The sequence below is a fragment of the Chiloscyllium plagiosum genome, unplaced genomic scaffold, assembly GCF_037043375.1.
Source record: "Chiloscyllium plagiosum isolate Xiang-an unplaced genomic scaffold, Cpla_swu_hap1 HiC_scaffold_37, whole genome shotgun sequence".
Classification (NCBI taxonomy): domain Eukaryota; kingdom Metazoa; phylum Chordata; class Chondrichthyes; order Orectolobiformes; family Hemiscylliidae; genus Chiloscyllium; species Chiloscyllium plagiosum.
In genome coordinates this window covers 18,967,048-18,982,658 of record NW_028270175.1, presented here as the reverse complement: position 1 = coordinate 18,982,658, position 15,611 = coordinate 18,967,048, and the positions used below count along the sequence as shown (strand labels likewise).

At 43.4% G+C, this 15,611-nt stretch overlaps 1 protein-coding gene across 2 annotated transcripts in view; it reads right to left on the bottom strand.

The window, feature by feature from the left end:
* The window catches only part of chd5 (chromodomain helicase DNA binding protein 5), an 89,397-nt gene extending 73,786 nt beyond the window's left edge, over positions 1–15,611 (bottom strand). For both annotated transcript variants that reach the window (XM_043675984.2, XM_087980421.1), the window contains exon 1: positions 15,231–15,611. In XM_043675984.2, coding sequence (XP_043531919.2) covers positions 15,231–15,291 — 61 coding nt within the window. In that variant the 5' untranslated portion in view covers positions 15,292–15,611. The remainder of the gene's footprint in view (positions 1–15,230) is intronic.

The following is a 15,611-nucleotide window of genomic DNA, read 5'->3' as shown; positions in this document are numbered from 1 at the left end:
GCTGTTTGCTTTGTGCTCACCAGGACACTCTTAGGAATACAAATTTCATGGGGAACAACAATTTATATTGCATGGGAAAGGATTGCTTATCGGTTAACAAGTGGGCTCATGATCAATTGAGGCATTGTTGAAGATAGTGCATCAGGAGGCAGTTATTCCCAAGTTCACAGTCTAAATTCAATGTAGACAAGTTAACGCTGGCAGGTCGAGGTATTTAAGAATGGGGTTTTTCATTCCTCTCTCAAAGGAATGTTAGTCATATATACGTACAGCATGGAAACAGGCGCTTCAGTCCAACTTGCCCATGCCAACCAGACATCCCAACTCAATCCATTTGCCAGCACATGGCCCATATCCCTCTAAACCCTTCCTATTCATATAGCCAAACAGATGTCTTTTAAATGCTGTAATTGCATCAGCATCCACCACTTCCTCTGGCAGCTCATTCCATACATGTACTACCCTCTGCAGGAAAAAGGTTGCCCCTTAGGTCCCTTTTAAACCTTTCCCCTCTCACCCTAAACCTATGCCCTCTAGTTCTGGACTCTCCCACCCAGGGAAAAGACTTTGCCTATTTACACTATCCATGCCCCTCATGATTTTAGAAATGTCTATAAGGTCACCCCTCAGCCTCCGACACTCCAGAGAAAACAGCCCCAGCATATTCAGCCTCTCCCTGTAGCTCAATTCCTCCAACCCTGACAACATCCTTCAATCTTTTCTGAACCCTTTCAAGTTTCATAACATCCTTTCGATAGGAAGAATTTTTAATGCAATGACAGCTGGTTACTAAAGTTATTAAATGCTGAGCTAGATAGATTTTTGATAGACAAGAGAGTCCAAAAGGTTAGGGGCAGACAGGAAAGTGTAGTTGAGACAGTAAACAGATCAACCATGATCTCACTGAATGCCTGCGTAAGCTCAAAGGGCTGAATGGCCTCCCCCGCCCTCAAATGCTACATATAAACTACTGCTTCCTTAATGAATCATGGTACAACAGAAGTACATCTTATGCTCCAGATCTCACACATAAAAAAGGCCTGCAGATCAAATATCAGACTGTTCCCTCAAAGGTTCACGGCAGAAATTTATCATAGAGACAATGGACACTGATGCTAATAACAGTGGTCATGTTGCAGGAAATGCGGCAGCTGAGAGTATGCAGCAAACCTGCACTAACATGATAATGTCCAGATATCTGTCCTAGTGATGATTTGGAGATGCTGGTGTTGGACTGGGGTGTACAAAGTTAAAAATCACACAACACCAGGTTATAGTCCAACAGGTTTATTTGGAAGCACTAGCTTTCGGAGCGACGCTCCTTCATCAGATGGTTATGGAGAAGGAGCAATGCTCCAAAATATACCTATTGAACTATAACCTGGTGCTGTGTGATTTTTAACTTTGTCCTAATCACAGTGGTCAAGGAATAAATATTAACCAGGGCACTAGAGACAATTCCCTTACTCACCTTCAAATAATACATCTCCTCCATCTGACTGGGAGGACAGACATAACTTCAGTTTAAAGGTGCCTTTAAAAGGAGCATTTCTGGTGATGCTCCATTCCCTCAGATATTGGAGTACCAGTTTAGATTTTCTTCTCAAGTCTTCAGGATGGAGAGGTAAAAGCACACCTACCTGACTTACAGGCAAAAAAGCAAATAACTGGACCACAAACATAGCCAGTTAAGGCTATAAAGGAGCTGGATTACACAGGGCAAAATACACCTCAGTCTCAAATTTCTCATTTGTTCCGAGTTAGCTGATCTCAGCCATGGATAGGAGGATTACTACATTTAGTTTTAATGCTCGTGTGATATGGACTGGTGACGAGAGAAAGAGAATGAAGGTAAAAAGATTTAGAGCCAGGTTCCATCTCCCACTGACTATCCTGACAGACAGTTATAGGTGAAAGGATGCCATGTGGAAGGTCTTTGCTCTGTTACAATGCCCATCTGGTCAAACAGCCTGCACAGCTTCACACATGAATAACAGCCATGTAAAACAAGGGTCCTCAGACCACCCAACAAGTTCTGACTGCTTTAGGACAGAAAAGAGTGCTGGAGGTAACCAGTAATTTCAGGAGTCAAATCTGAATTTGTCACAGCACTTCAGAAGACCGACGTCTGCACTGCAGTGTTCTTGCCTGTGGCTGGCTCAAGCAATACTAAATTCTTATTAGAGATTGAAGGGTGTGTTTTGGGAGTTGCTAATTGCACATCTTCCAATCTGTGTGAGAAAAAAAGACTAAGCAGACTCAGTAGAGTTTCACACCTCACTCTCAGTACAACTGGAAAAGCAACAAGAACCTCACACCTCCTTGCAAGTGTTGCGACGTTTTGTTTGTCTGGAGCCAGATTCTGCATGTCAACTAAACAGTCAGGGCACATTGCCATGCCATATCCAAAGAAAATCTCAAAGGCAACTATGGGAACTTGTTAACTGAGTAGCTGAAGCCTCAACTAATATTTAAACTTATCTCCTCTAACAGTTCAGTCGATGTACACAGAAAAACAAAATGCGGATGCTGGAAACCAGAAACAAAAACAGAAATTGCTGGAGTAAGCAGAGTTAACATTTTGGTTCTAGTGACCCTTCTTCTGAACTGATTGTAGCTAGGATTATCCTAAAGGTGGGAAGGAGGAAACAATAGGTGGGGATGAGCCCAGAGAGAGACAGACAGAACAGTTGGACAAATCAAAGGAATGGGTAAAGGTCAGCCTGGGGGAATCAACAGCCGTTAACTAGTAACATTCGTAGCTGACAATGGGATGGCTGTGGTCACAGCCCATGTGATGACAAGGCCTTGTGTCAGGGCTTGGGGTGAACAAATGGGAGGTGGTGCTCAGGGCCTAACCTGAGAGCGTCCCAAAGGCTGCAGAATCCCCAAGTGAAAAATGAGATGCTGCGCTTCCAGCTTGCACGGAGTTTCACTGGAGCACTGCAGCAGGCCTGAACCAGAGATGTTGGCCAGGGAACATAGAGGTGTGCTGAAGTGGCAGGAAGCTCACTCATTCTTACTGACAGGATGTAGGCGTTCTGCAAAGCAGTTGCCAGTCTGCGTTTCATCTCCCCAATGTAGAGAGGACCACATTGTGAGTGGCGAACATGGCAGATTAGATTGCATGGCACATAGGTAAACCACCGTTTCACCTGGAGGGTTTCTGAGGGAGGAAATAAACAGGGTGGTGTTTTACCTGTTTGGGTTGTATAGGATGGTGCCATGTGAAATGGTGCTGGGAGTGAAGGAGGAATGGGCCAGGGTTTCCTGGAGGGAACAGTCCCTGCAGAAGACCTCCAAGGGAAGAAAGGGGAATGTGTGTATGGTGATGGCATCCTGCTAGAGGTGGCAGAAATAGCAGGGAGGCTGAGCACGAGGTCTCGGACACCTCTTCCTATCTCCCCCGGCCCACAGCCCCACCATGGAACACAAGACCATAAGACACAGGAGTGGAAGTAAGGCCATTCGGCCCATTGAGACAACTCCGCCGTTTAATCATAGCTGATGGGCGTTTCTACTCCACACCCGCATTCTCCCCGTAACCCTTAATTCCTTGCGAGATCAAGAATTTATCAATCGCTGCCTTGAAGATATTTAACATCCCGGCCTCCACTGCGCTCCGTGGCAATGAATTCCACATGAGGCTATTGTCCACAATGTCTCATATCGTCTGGTCATCTCCCTACCCCCACTGTCTCCAAGCTGATAGTCCTCCAACCCAACACTGCCCTCTTCGACATCCTTCCCAAAATCCACAAATAGATCTTCCTGGGCAGACCCATTGTTTATGCCAGCAACTGCCCAAAGAACTTATCTCTTCCTCCCTCGCTCAATACTGTCTCCCCTTGTCCAGTCTCTTCCCACTTCCATCCACCATTCTTCTGATGATTTTCATCAGTTTCAGAATTTCCAGTTTGCAGGCTCCAGGCACCTCCTGTTTATCATAGACATGCAATTCCTTCACATGTCCAGAATGGTCTCAGGGCTCTCTGGAAAAGAAGGCCTGAACCGTCCCCAACTGCTACCACCCTCCCCCACCTGGGCACTCACTTTGAACAACAACTTCTTTAACTCCTTTCACTTTCTTCAGGTTGGCCATGGGTACCCAAAGTGCCCCAGTTATGCCCGTCTCTTTGTGGGGAATGCAGAACATGAGTTGTTCCAGTCCTACTCTGGTCCTTACCCACAACTCATTCTCCGCTATATCAATTACATCATCAATGCTGCTTCCCTCTTATCAGAATCAGAAAAGTTTGCCAATTTCACTTCCAAATTCCACCCTGCTCTCACCTTCACCATGTCCATCTCTGACTCCTCCCTTCCCTTCCTCCACACATTTCCATTTCTGGGGATAGGCTGGCTACCAATATACACCACAAATGCACCGACTCCCACAATTACCTCAACTATACATCCTCATACCCTGCTTCCTGGAAAGACTCTATTTTATTCTCCCAGTTTCTCCACCTCCATCACATCTGTTTTGATGATGCCAACTTCTACAAGGGTTCTCTGAAATGTCTATCTTCTTCCTCAACTGAGTACTCCCCAGTACTGTGGCTCTGAGCCACGTCCGACACATCTCCTGCACTTCGGCCCCCATCCCTTCTACAACATCAATACGGTTCCCCGGTCTCACTCACCACCCCATCAGCAACCACAACTAAAGGATCATTAGCGACTATTTCTGCCACCTCCAGAGACACACACATTCCCTTCCCTTTCCTGGTCAGCCTTCCGCAGGGACCTTTCCTTCTGGGACACTCTGGTCCATTTCTCCTCCACTTCCAACACTTGCCCACAGCCCCATGGCCCCTTCCCACGTAATCGCAGAAGGTGCAACACCTGCCCATTTATTTCTTCCCTCCTCACTATCCAAAGTCCCAGACAAACCCTCCAGGTGAAGCAACAATGTACCTGCACCTCACTCAATCTTGTCTACTGTATTCACTGCTCACAATGTGGTCTCCTCTACAATGAGGAGACAAAACATAGACTGGGCGATCACTTTGCAGAACACTTACACCTCTGCACAATAGGCAAGCAGCTCAGGCAGAGCTGTTTGTGGATTTTGAGCAGTCCTGTTTGTGATCCTGAGCTTCCGGTGGCCTACCACATCAAGACGTGGCCGTATTCCCTGGCCAATGTTTCTGTCTCAGGCTTACTGCAGTGTTCCATCAAAGCTCAGCGACAAGCTGGAAGAACAGCATCTAATGTTTCACCTGGGGATTCTGTAGCCTTCAGGACTCAATATCAAGTTCAATAATTTTAGGTCATGAGCACCACCTCCCTATTACATGTCCCTATTACAATCCCTCACACACCAGGCCTCGTCATCACATGAGTTACAACCACAACTATCCCACCATCAGCTACAAATAATTCCGTTTCACAGCATTGATTCCCCAGGCTGATCTTCACCCATTCCTTTGTCTGTCCAACTATTCTTCCCTTTCTCTGGGCTCCATCCCCACCTGCCATTTTCTTCTTCCACCCCCTGCACACAGCCCATCTTCAGCAACCTTTTCCTAGCTATAATCAGTTCTGAAGAAATGTTTCTGGACCCAAAATTTTAATTCTGCTTATTGTCCACACTCGCTGCCAGACCTGCTGAGATTTTCCCAGCAATTTCTGTTTTTGTTGCAGTAGATACACACGGCAAGGTGTGATGAATGTTGACTCTCCTGCTCCTCGGATGCTGCCCGACCTGCTGCGCCTCTCCAGCGCCACACTTTTCAACAAATGGCAAGGTACCTGGCCATGTAGAACAGGAAGATCCTAACACCATCATCTTATCCATTGAAGCAAAAGCCTCAAAGTTAAAATCTTTATCCCAATTTTTAAAAGCTCCTCCAAGGTTTCAGTCCCACCCTCTGTAACCATCTCCCTCAAAGTCCGGTCTTTTGCCCACTGCCTTTGCCAACTGTACCTTCAGCTGGCTAGGTCTTAAACTCTGGTGATCCCTCCAAAAACATCTTCACTCTCTACTCTCTCCTTCTTCAAGACAATCTTTAAAATCTACCTCTGCCACAAATGTACGTCACTTTTTTTTCCACCTGATTACACTCTTGTAAACTGGCACAGAACATTTTAGGTTAAAAGTGCCAGAAAAATATAAATGATTGTTGTTGCATGAATACATTTCATCCAAACAGTAATTCCTCAGGAAGAAAATACACACTAATTGTAATCTATATAATACCGAGCAAAGTAAAATTGTGAAGACTATGATTTGCACAGTGTAGTGGACTCTAAATATTAAAGAAGGCTCCTTGCCAAAACTGCAGCACCATGCTGGAAAGGTATTATTAGAAATCATTAACCAAATTACTCTATTAGCTGCTTGACTTGCCAGGGCCCAGGGATCTACAGACGCTGATTATCCTCTCATTTCTTCCCCAATGGTTGCTATGTCCGAATCCAGCCACTTTAATATTGGAAGGTCATTCAGATCAGAATGATGTCCAACCCTGTTCTCACTCAATATTTTCACATACCTCCTCCCCAAGGGTTGCTGGAGCTCAGGTACACCAGTTCAAAAAGTACTACTGAAACTTCTCTTACCTTTATCACAAGGGGCCTACAATACAAATAGGATGAAATTAACAACAGCTGGTGTATTGCTTTCAATTTTGAGCACCTAAGGATGTCTTAATCTGAAGAGCGTGCAGTGAAAATTCACCAAAATGACACCAGTGCTTAAGTCGGGGGTACCATGAGGACAGTTTATACAAAGTAGGCTCCTCTAGTTACTCCATCTCAACCCTACCGAATCATGTCATTTTAAACTCCTCAGTCAGACTGTCCCATAAGTTTTAAAACTTGAGTGAAGAGGAGCCATCAGAGGAAAGCCAGAACAAGGGGTCATAAAATTAAGGCTAGATTGTTGTGAAGTATAATCAGACTGCAAATGGAAAATTGATCTTCAGTTCTCTAAAAGGCTGTATATACTTGAGGTCATTATAAAATGTGCATGATTGAGACTGATATCATTACCAAAAAAAAATTTATCAAGACATATGCAGCAAAGGCTAGAATATCAAAGTTAGGGCACTGTTCATTCATGATATAATTGAACAATGAAGCAGGATCAAGGGCTTGAATACAATCCAACATTGAACTGAATTGAATTTATTGTCACGAGTACTGAGGCATAGTGAAAAGCTTTGACTTGTGAACAATACAGGCAGATCAGAGAGTTAAGTATCATAGATAAGTAAGTAATAGATAGACAGCGGCAAAAACAAAAACACAGGTACAGGCGAATGTTTAGAGTTTGACAGTCCATTCAGTATTCTAACAACAGTAGGGTAGAAACTGTTTCAAAACCAGCTGGTGCGTGTGTTCAATCTTCTGTACCTTCTCCCCGATGGTAGAGGTTGTAGAAAAGCATTGCCAGAGTGGGATGGATCTTTGAGAACTTTAATGTTTCCTGGTCAATGCCAATGAATCAGCGTTACTCTCCACACAGCCCAAGGGTTCTGAAGCTAAGCCATGAACAACAAAGACTATCCTGACTGGGACCAATTAACTCAGCATAGGGATCCAGTTAAAACTTTAAGCTTAGCATCCTGACCAATGCCAATAGCTAAGAATCAATAATAAAGTATTGGACAAAGTGCAGAAGACAGTGACAAAGTTAATAGTGTGATGTCAGGAGTAGGACAGATTAGCAGAGTCTTATGCTCTTCAGTTTGTGAAAGATGTACATAGGATGTCATGTGAATTAGGAACAGGAGTAGGCCACTTGGCTCCTTGAGCCTGATCCACCATTCAATAAGATCACTGTTGATCTGATTACTTCACATTCCCAATACCATTTTATCCTCTTAAGGATCATCTACTTCTGCCTTCAAAACATTCACAGAGTTTGCTTCCACCATTTTTTGAGAGAGTCCAAAGACACACTACCCTCCAAGTGACCTCAAGTTCTAGATTTTTCCACAAGAGCAATCAGACCCCTCACAATCCCATACATTTCCATCAAGTCACTCTTATTCTTCTAATCTCAGCTGATGCAAACCCAGCCTGTCCAACCTTTCCTAATGAGGTGATTAATGCATTCCAGCTATAATTCTGCTAAACCTCTGAACTGATTCCAACACATTCACATCTTTCCATGAATAAGATGATCAATACTGTATAATGCTCTAGATGTGATCTCACCAATATCCTGTCAAACTGAAGCATAACTACTTCTTTTGTATTCAGTTCCTCTTGCAGTAAACAATAACATTCCCTCTATCAATCTTTTGGTCATTTGTTGCTTTTAAAAACATTTCCTGTTTAATTTTCTAACCTGCCAACAACCTTTGCACAATTATATGTTTTTTTTCCTCAAAGTGATACTGGACTACCTTTAACTGTTTTTTCAGTTAACCTTGGATAGGGTCCTCTCTTTGGAATTCTTTCTTTCACATTGGAATGTATCTATCTTTTGTACACTGAAATATCCCTAAATGACTGTCATTGCACTTGTATTGACCTATTTAAGGGCAGCGCGGTGGCTCAGTGATTAGCATTTCTGCCTCACGGCACCAGGGACCCGACTTCGAGTCCCACCTCAGGCGACAGTCTGTGTGGAGTTTGCACATTCTCCCCATGTCTGCGTGGGTTTCTCTTGGGTGCTCCGGTTTCATTACACATTAACAGCACAGAGGTGGAACGAGTGGAGAGTGTCAAGCTCCTGGGACTTTTCACTTGGATGCACTGGTTACAAACGCTCAACAATATCTCTTCTTCCTCAGGCAGCTGAGGAAACTTGGCATGATGGCGAATACTCTTGTCAACTTGAAAATGTGTACCATCAAGAACATTCTGTCTGGATGTGTCACTACCTGGTATGGCAACTGTACCATCAAGATCGGAGACGGTTACAAAGAGTGGTGAACTCGGCCCGGACAATCACAAAGGCCAACCTCCCATCTACAGAATTCATCTACCAGGCCCACTGTCAAGGAAAGGCTGCCAGCATTCTCAAAGATCCATCCCACCTTGGTAATGCTTTTCTACAACCTTTACCATCAGGGAGAAGATACAGAAGCCCGAACACAGCACGAGCTGGTTTCTAAACAGTTTCTACCCTACTGTTGTTAGAATACTGAATGGACTCACAAACTCTTCACATTCACCTATACCTGTGTTTTTGTTTTTGCTGCTGTTTACCTTATATTTACTTATCTATGCTACTTAACTCTGTGATCTGCCTGTATTGCTTGCAAGACAAAGCTTTTCACTGTGCCTCGGTACATGCGACAATAAATTCAATTCAATTCAATTCCTCCCACAATCCAAAGATGTGCAGGTTAGGTGAATTGGCCATTTGAAATTGCCCATAGTGTTAAGTGCGTTAGTCAGCAGTAAATATAGGGTAGGAGAAAGTGAGGACTGCAGCTGCTGGAGATCAGAGCTGAAAAATGTGTTGCTGGAAAAGCGCAGGTCAGGCAGCATCCAAGGAGCAGGAGAATCGACGTTTCGGGCATAAGCCCTTCTTCAGGAATAGGGTAGGGGAATGTGTCAGGGTGGGTTACTCTTTGGAGCGTTAGTGTGGACTTGATGGGCCAAAGGGCCTGTTTCCATACTGTAGGGAATCGAATCTAATCGAATCCCTTAACCCAATTTGCCAGTTCACTTTAGCCAATTCTGCTTTCATGTCCTCGCAATTGTTCTGAATTAAGAACTTAAAATACTGGTCTCAGTCCCACTCTTGTCTCCTTCAAACTGCATGTAAAATTAACTCATTAAGATTGTTACTATCCAAGGCTGCCTTACTTAGAGATCATTAATAAATACTTTGGAATTGGATAATACAACATCTTTTATAACCTGCTCTCTGGTTGATACCAAAATATGCTGTTCTAAGAAACTAGCCTGACAACATTTTATTAATTCATTTCGGCTACATTTTTCCAGTTTGTGTAGATTAGAATCCTTTTCAGATTTTAAGATGGAAAGATCACATGGTACAGTTGATAGAGCTCCTTGAACAATTATGTGAAGCAAAACTGCTAATAAACTTAAAGAAAACAGAATTTGAAGGCAGAGGTGATTATTCTTGAGACATAACATTGGTCATAGAAGGTTGGCTCCAAGGAGTGCCAAGATGAAGGCCATCGAAGAATTTCCACAACCATCCCCAGAGAAAGAGATGCTTCAATTTTTTTTGGACTAAGCGGATTCTACTGAAAGTTTGTTCCAAGACTTTACTCTGATTAACTATCCTTATCAAATTTGACCTCTTGCCTTAACTATGTTTGTGGCTTGTTAGAAAACTGGTCTCAACATAATTCAGGTACCATTTTCCCAATGGTAGAGCCCTGACATCGCCCAGTACCCCACAGTCTGCCAGCTACTGCCTCACAAACAAACATCCACTTCTATCACATCCGGATTTGAGCCACACATCCAGAGATTACTACCTTTCCAGTTCTCATTCCTAATTTGGTGCCTGGTTCAACGTACTGATGATGCAGTAACACTTTTCTTGTCTTACCAATGGCATTGGCGTCGACATGGACCACAATACCTTCTATCTTACCCTTTCACTGCACATTCCACTCCAGCCCTGAGCAAGCATCTCAAACCCTGACAACACACAGGCAAGGCAACACAGCTCTCATGTTCTTTACAGGCAAGAGTGTCAATCCCCCGACCATACTGCCTATTACCACCTTCATATTCCTTTTCTCTTTCCCCAAACAAATAACTTCCTGTAACATGGTTCCATGCTGGCTAGCCCGTCCACCCTGCATCTCCCATTCGCAACCAAACAAGCTGAAACAACTCCAAACCTGTGGGAGAATTGCAACGGTGAGGCTCCTGCATACTGACCCAAGCAGCAGCTAGATTCATCTATCCCTCATCACTGAACAAATCAAAAGGTCCTATCCTAAGGGATGTGGCAATCTCCTGGTGCAAAATATCCAGGTAACTATTCCCCTTTCCTGGCATGTCACACAGTATCAGCAGCTCAGCCTCCAGTTCATTCACAGCTGAAGCTCATTGAGTCGCAATCACATATTATAGACATTTGCTCTGATCACAACAGTATTCCTGCAAGCCATAACCATGGCCCATTACCAATCCTGCCATCATTTAATTTTAAAAATTACTTAATTATTTAAATTTATTTTCCTTGCCTTCAATCCTGTACTGTTTTAAACCCTGCGAACAGAAAGAGAACTTAACCACTTACCAGATAATCACCAAACAGCTAGCTTTTCCCTTTTAGCAGGGCAATAACCAATTCCTACAGAGTGAAAACATTAGAAAAACCAAAGCAGGATTTCTTTCCACTAATTCCTACACTCACCCAACTCCCAGAATGCTGCTGAGAGTTGCACTGAGACGCCTATATCTATATGTTGTGTTAGTTTAACCCCATGTACAAAAAAACATTTAAGGTTGTTTCTTTAATCAACTAACCAGCTACGGTCTAGTGGAGAGCATATATATTCTGGATGAAATTTAGAATTTAAACAGTTAATTTTACTTCAATGTTTAAAATGTTAAATACAAGAAAAGATAGAATTTTATCAACAGATTAAGATTCTTCTTATTGATAAAACTATCAACATTCTATTCCAAATGGCACTCAGTGGCAAGTTACACCAAGATACAAAGATTAAAATATATGACGGCAGCAGATGAACCTGCCCATCAAAGTCCCCAAATCACCCAGGAAAATTCACTCTCAGTGGCAACAAGGCAAACTTCATCTTTTTTTTAAAAAAGTGGAAAGATTTGTTGGGGAGTTTCTCCTTCAATCTCAGGCCAGCTTTCTCTTACGCTTACCTCTAGTTGGCTCACAGCAGCAAGCACATCAGCAACAGAGGCAGGGGGAGAAGCAATATGTAAACACAGGAGCAAAAGGTAATGTTCCCAGATTTAGCCAGGGCATGGGGCTGCCTTTAGCTCAGGGCTAGGCTAGTTTGGACAAGTTGGGTGTACACTTTAGATGAAGCTGGGTTAGAGAACAGGATTGCCATCAGAAGATCCAGGGATGGAGTTGGGGGCTGCCTTTTGCTGAAGCCAGGATCAAGGTAGGAGTAGGTGGGCAGGAGACTGGCTCTGACTTTGTGGAGTGAAGGGCAATGGAAGAGAACAATTTTAAACCTGCCAACACAGGAGTTCTCAGCTTCCTGGGATTCAAGGAAACTTTAAATTAGAGGCAAGAACTCCACAAAGATGGTACCATAACTATAGATGAAGTAGAAAGAAACCTTAGAGTCCAAGAAAGAAATGCCAGGAACCAAGATTATTAACACATCAACCAATGCAGAAAATCAAGGCCTGTAGGATGCCAAGCTACCCAACCAAAACAAGACAGGATGCAATTGAGACAACTGCCAAACTACAGAGTCTGCAGTCAGACTACACCCCGAATGCAGTGCCAGACTATAACATCTAGTCAGATTAAAACATAATATTGTGCATATTCTGATCTATTAATATTTATTAAGGGAAAAAAAACCTCTCTTCCTTACCCAATCTGGGCCTATATGTCACTTCAGTCTCACGGTGACATGAAATTCTGAAATAGCATCTGAAGTGACCTACAATCCTCTTGACTGAATGAAACACTGCAACAAGTGAAGGCAGCAGCCCATCAGCACCAACTTCCATGTATAAAAGACTTTTAATGTAATAGAACATCCCAAAGTAATAAAACATCTCACAGGAACCTGAAGTAAAGTTAGTCATTAGGCCACACGAGGCAGATTCCAAAAGCTTGGATTTAAGCAACATATTGAAACAGTGAGAGCACTCAGGGATTTGGAAAGCTATCAATTAAGGCACAATTAAAATTGGGGATGCCAGGAGGGCAGAATAGAATTAAATATGAGGATTGTGGGGTTGGTAAGATCTGCAGAGACAGACTTATAAATTCTAGGCAAAAGTGGGTACTGCAAATGCTGGAGATCAGAGTCTAGATTAGAGTGGTGCTAGAAAAGCATAGCAGGTCAGGCAGCATCCGAGAGCAGGAAAATCGACGGTTCGGGCAAAATTCCTGAAGGGCTATTGCCCGAAACGATGATTTTCCTGCTCCTATAAGTTCTGGCCCTACCGAGAAACAGCAATATAAATTGAAAATAAAGCCTTTTAATGAAGAACTGGGTGGCTTCATTGCTGTCCTAACCGTTATTTATATTTCAACCAAAATAATTTTTAAAAACTTTCATTATCAGATTTCTCTTGGTGAAACTTATATGTGTACTTAAAAATATAGCAGTGACACTTCAAAAAAGTTTCGTTGGCTGCTTTAGGAGGTAAAGGATCCTGCGTGGGGCTATATCAATGCACATACTTATCAGAAATTTGTTTCACGTTCTGCTGCAAAGTATGCATGTATGGAGCATCCATGTATTATTGTGTGTCCATGAAATGGGACAGATGACACAAGGTCACACCAAAATAAATCACTCACTGTCAAGATTCACACCTAAAGAATGATCACTTGGGTGAAATGCTAAAAATTGGGGTGGTGGGAAAATCAACAGTAGCCCTCGTTTGAGAGATGTCACCATACTCGGTGCAGGAAAGAATTCAGGGATGAGAGCAGGAAAATAAACTTGGGAAGCAACCCGGCACTGCCTCCTGCCATGCAGTCGGGTGGAGCAGCATTCCTGAAGAAGGGCCTGTGCCCGAAACGTCATTCCTGAAGAAGGGCCTGTGCCCGAAACGTCGAATCTCCTGTTCCCTGGATGCTGCCTGACCTGCTGTGCTGTTCCAGCAATAAAGTTTCAACTTTGATCTCCAGCATCTGCAGACCTCACTTTCTCCCTGGAGCAGCATCAGCACTATGCTCTGGAACAGCTGAGACAAAAGATACAAGTAATTGCTACATGTCAGTACGCCTCAACCTAACCTGTCAGCCATCGGCGACTGACCAATCACCGAGCCAGCCATTCGCCAACGAGCCAATAGGAGGGCAAAGTAGGAGGCGGGGCTCCGGCCGCAAGCAGGGTAGGTTGCGGTCGGCTTTGTGACGTCATAATAGGCCTGCTTTGAATAACATTTTCTCGTCAAGGGAGAGGATGAGGGGCAGCTGACTAGAGGGGGTGAGAAAACAAACCACAAATCATTCAGTGTCGGCCCCAAACTCTCCCACTCCCCAGGAAAAAAGTTTGCTCACATAACTTTTCCCGTTGAAAAAAAAACTTCTCCAGAAATGCAATACAAGAATTGGTAATCAAATGAGACAGTTGGCATTAGAACCCCCTCCTTGAAAACAAATCTGTACATGGAACGTATGAGATATATTAAGTTCCTATAGCTAGTTAAAAACAAATCTATCCAGTAAATCTAACAGTCATCTTTGATGGCAGAAGAGATAAAATTAGGGATCAATAATTTGCATTCCAAGAAAAAAATATCATCCAGAAAGGCAATGCTGCATTTATACTGACCACTGCAAAAAATGCAGCATCTGATTAATTCAAAGTTATTGTGGATAGAAAGCAAAAGCACAGGTTGATGTACTACAGGGAGTAACTCAAAGGTCGCTGGGTATGAACACTGTTTTCTGCAGAGGTCCAGATATGATCTGTAAACACGATCCATTATACAACAAATCAAAATGGATTACGAAAACAGACATGGAAATTTAAAATAAGATTTTAAATGTACAGGATTTAAGCCACGAATATCAAATGATGTTAAATATGGATTCAGAAGGGTTTGGCGAATTATTTTTGGCGCTGTAATAAAATGATTTGATTACGCTGTTTAAACAGCCTCCTTTCCCCATTAGGAAGCGTTTAGAAAGACACGACTCAAAATATCTCTTCTCCTCCCTCCCCCCCCCCGCAAGATTATTAAAACCAAACAATTCGTAATGAATATGCATCAGATCCTTTTCTCGGTCCAGATCCGCGCCATGGGTAGCTTCGAACACAAAGTGTCGCCGGCGGATGCAAGGGAGCGGAGGGGGGAAACCGGAAAAACTTGCGAAATAAGCCGACGAGAAGCCCCCGAAAGGCGGCTTCCCGCGGCCCCCGCTCCCGCTCCTCCTCCTCTTCGTCACACACTTTCTGCAGACACTCCCGGCTTGGCCAAATCCTGAAGTTGCCGGCGTTCGCTGCTAGGCTCTAGGTTCTGTTCAATGTATATATGTTCTCATATGTATTACATATAAAGGGAGTTGCTGCCTGGTTTTCCTCATCTTTTTTTCCACCGACAACTTAAGCATGAAAATTATTATTAATGAGATCTACATCAACACCTACCTGGGGCTCCCTCATCGTTTTCCATCCCGTCCTCCTCATTGCCAAACGATGCCGGCATCATTGAATGTTAAATTAATGTATTTTTTTAAAGAGAGATGGGGAGGGGGGGGGGGGATAAAGCACAGAAAATTCACATATAAAATCCTGAAAGGAGAAGATTTTATCCAGAGGAAGGAAATGCAATTAAGGAATATTTTTAAATTAATAAAAGACAGGAGGAAAAGTCCTTGTTGGATTTTTTGAAAAGGGCAAGAGCCGGATGGAGTGACTATATTGACAGATTTGTCAGGGTGAGGTGGAAAAATGGCCGCCACACACCAACAAAAAAATCTCCTCAGCCCCCCGCCTGAAAAAAATCCAAAAAAAGACAGAAAGAGGGGA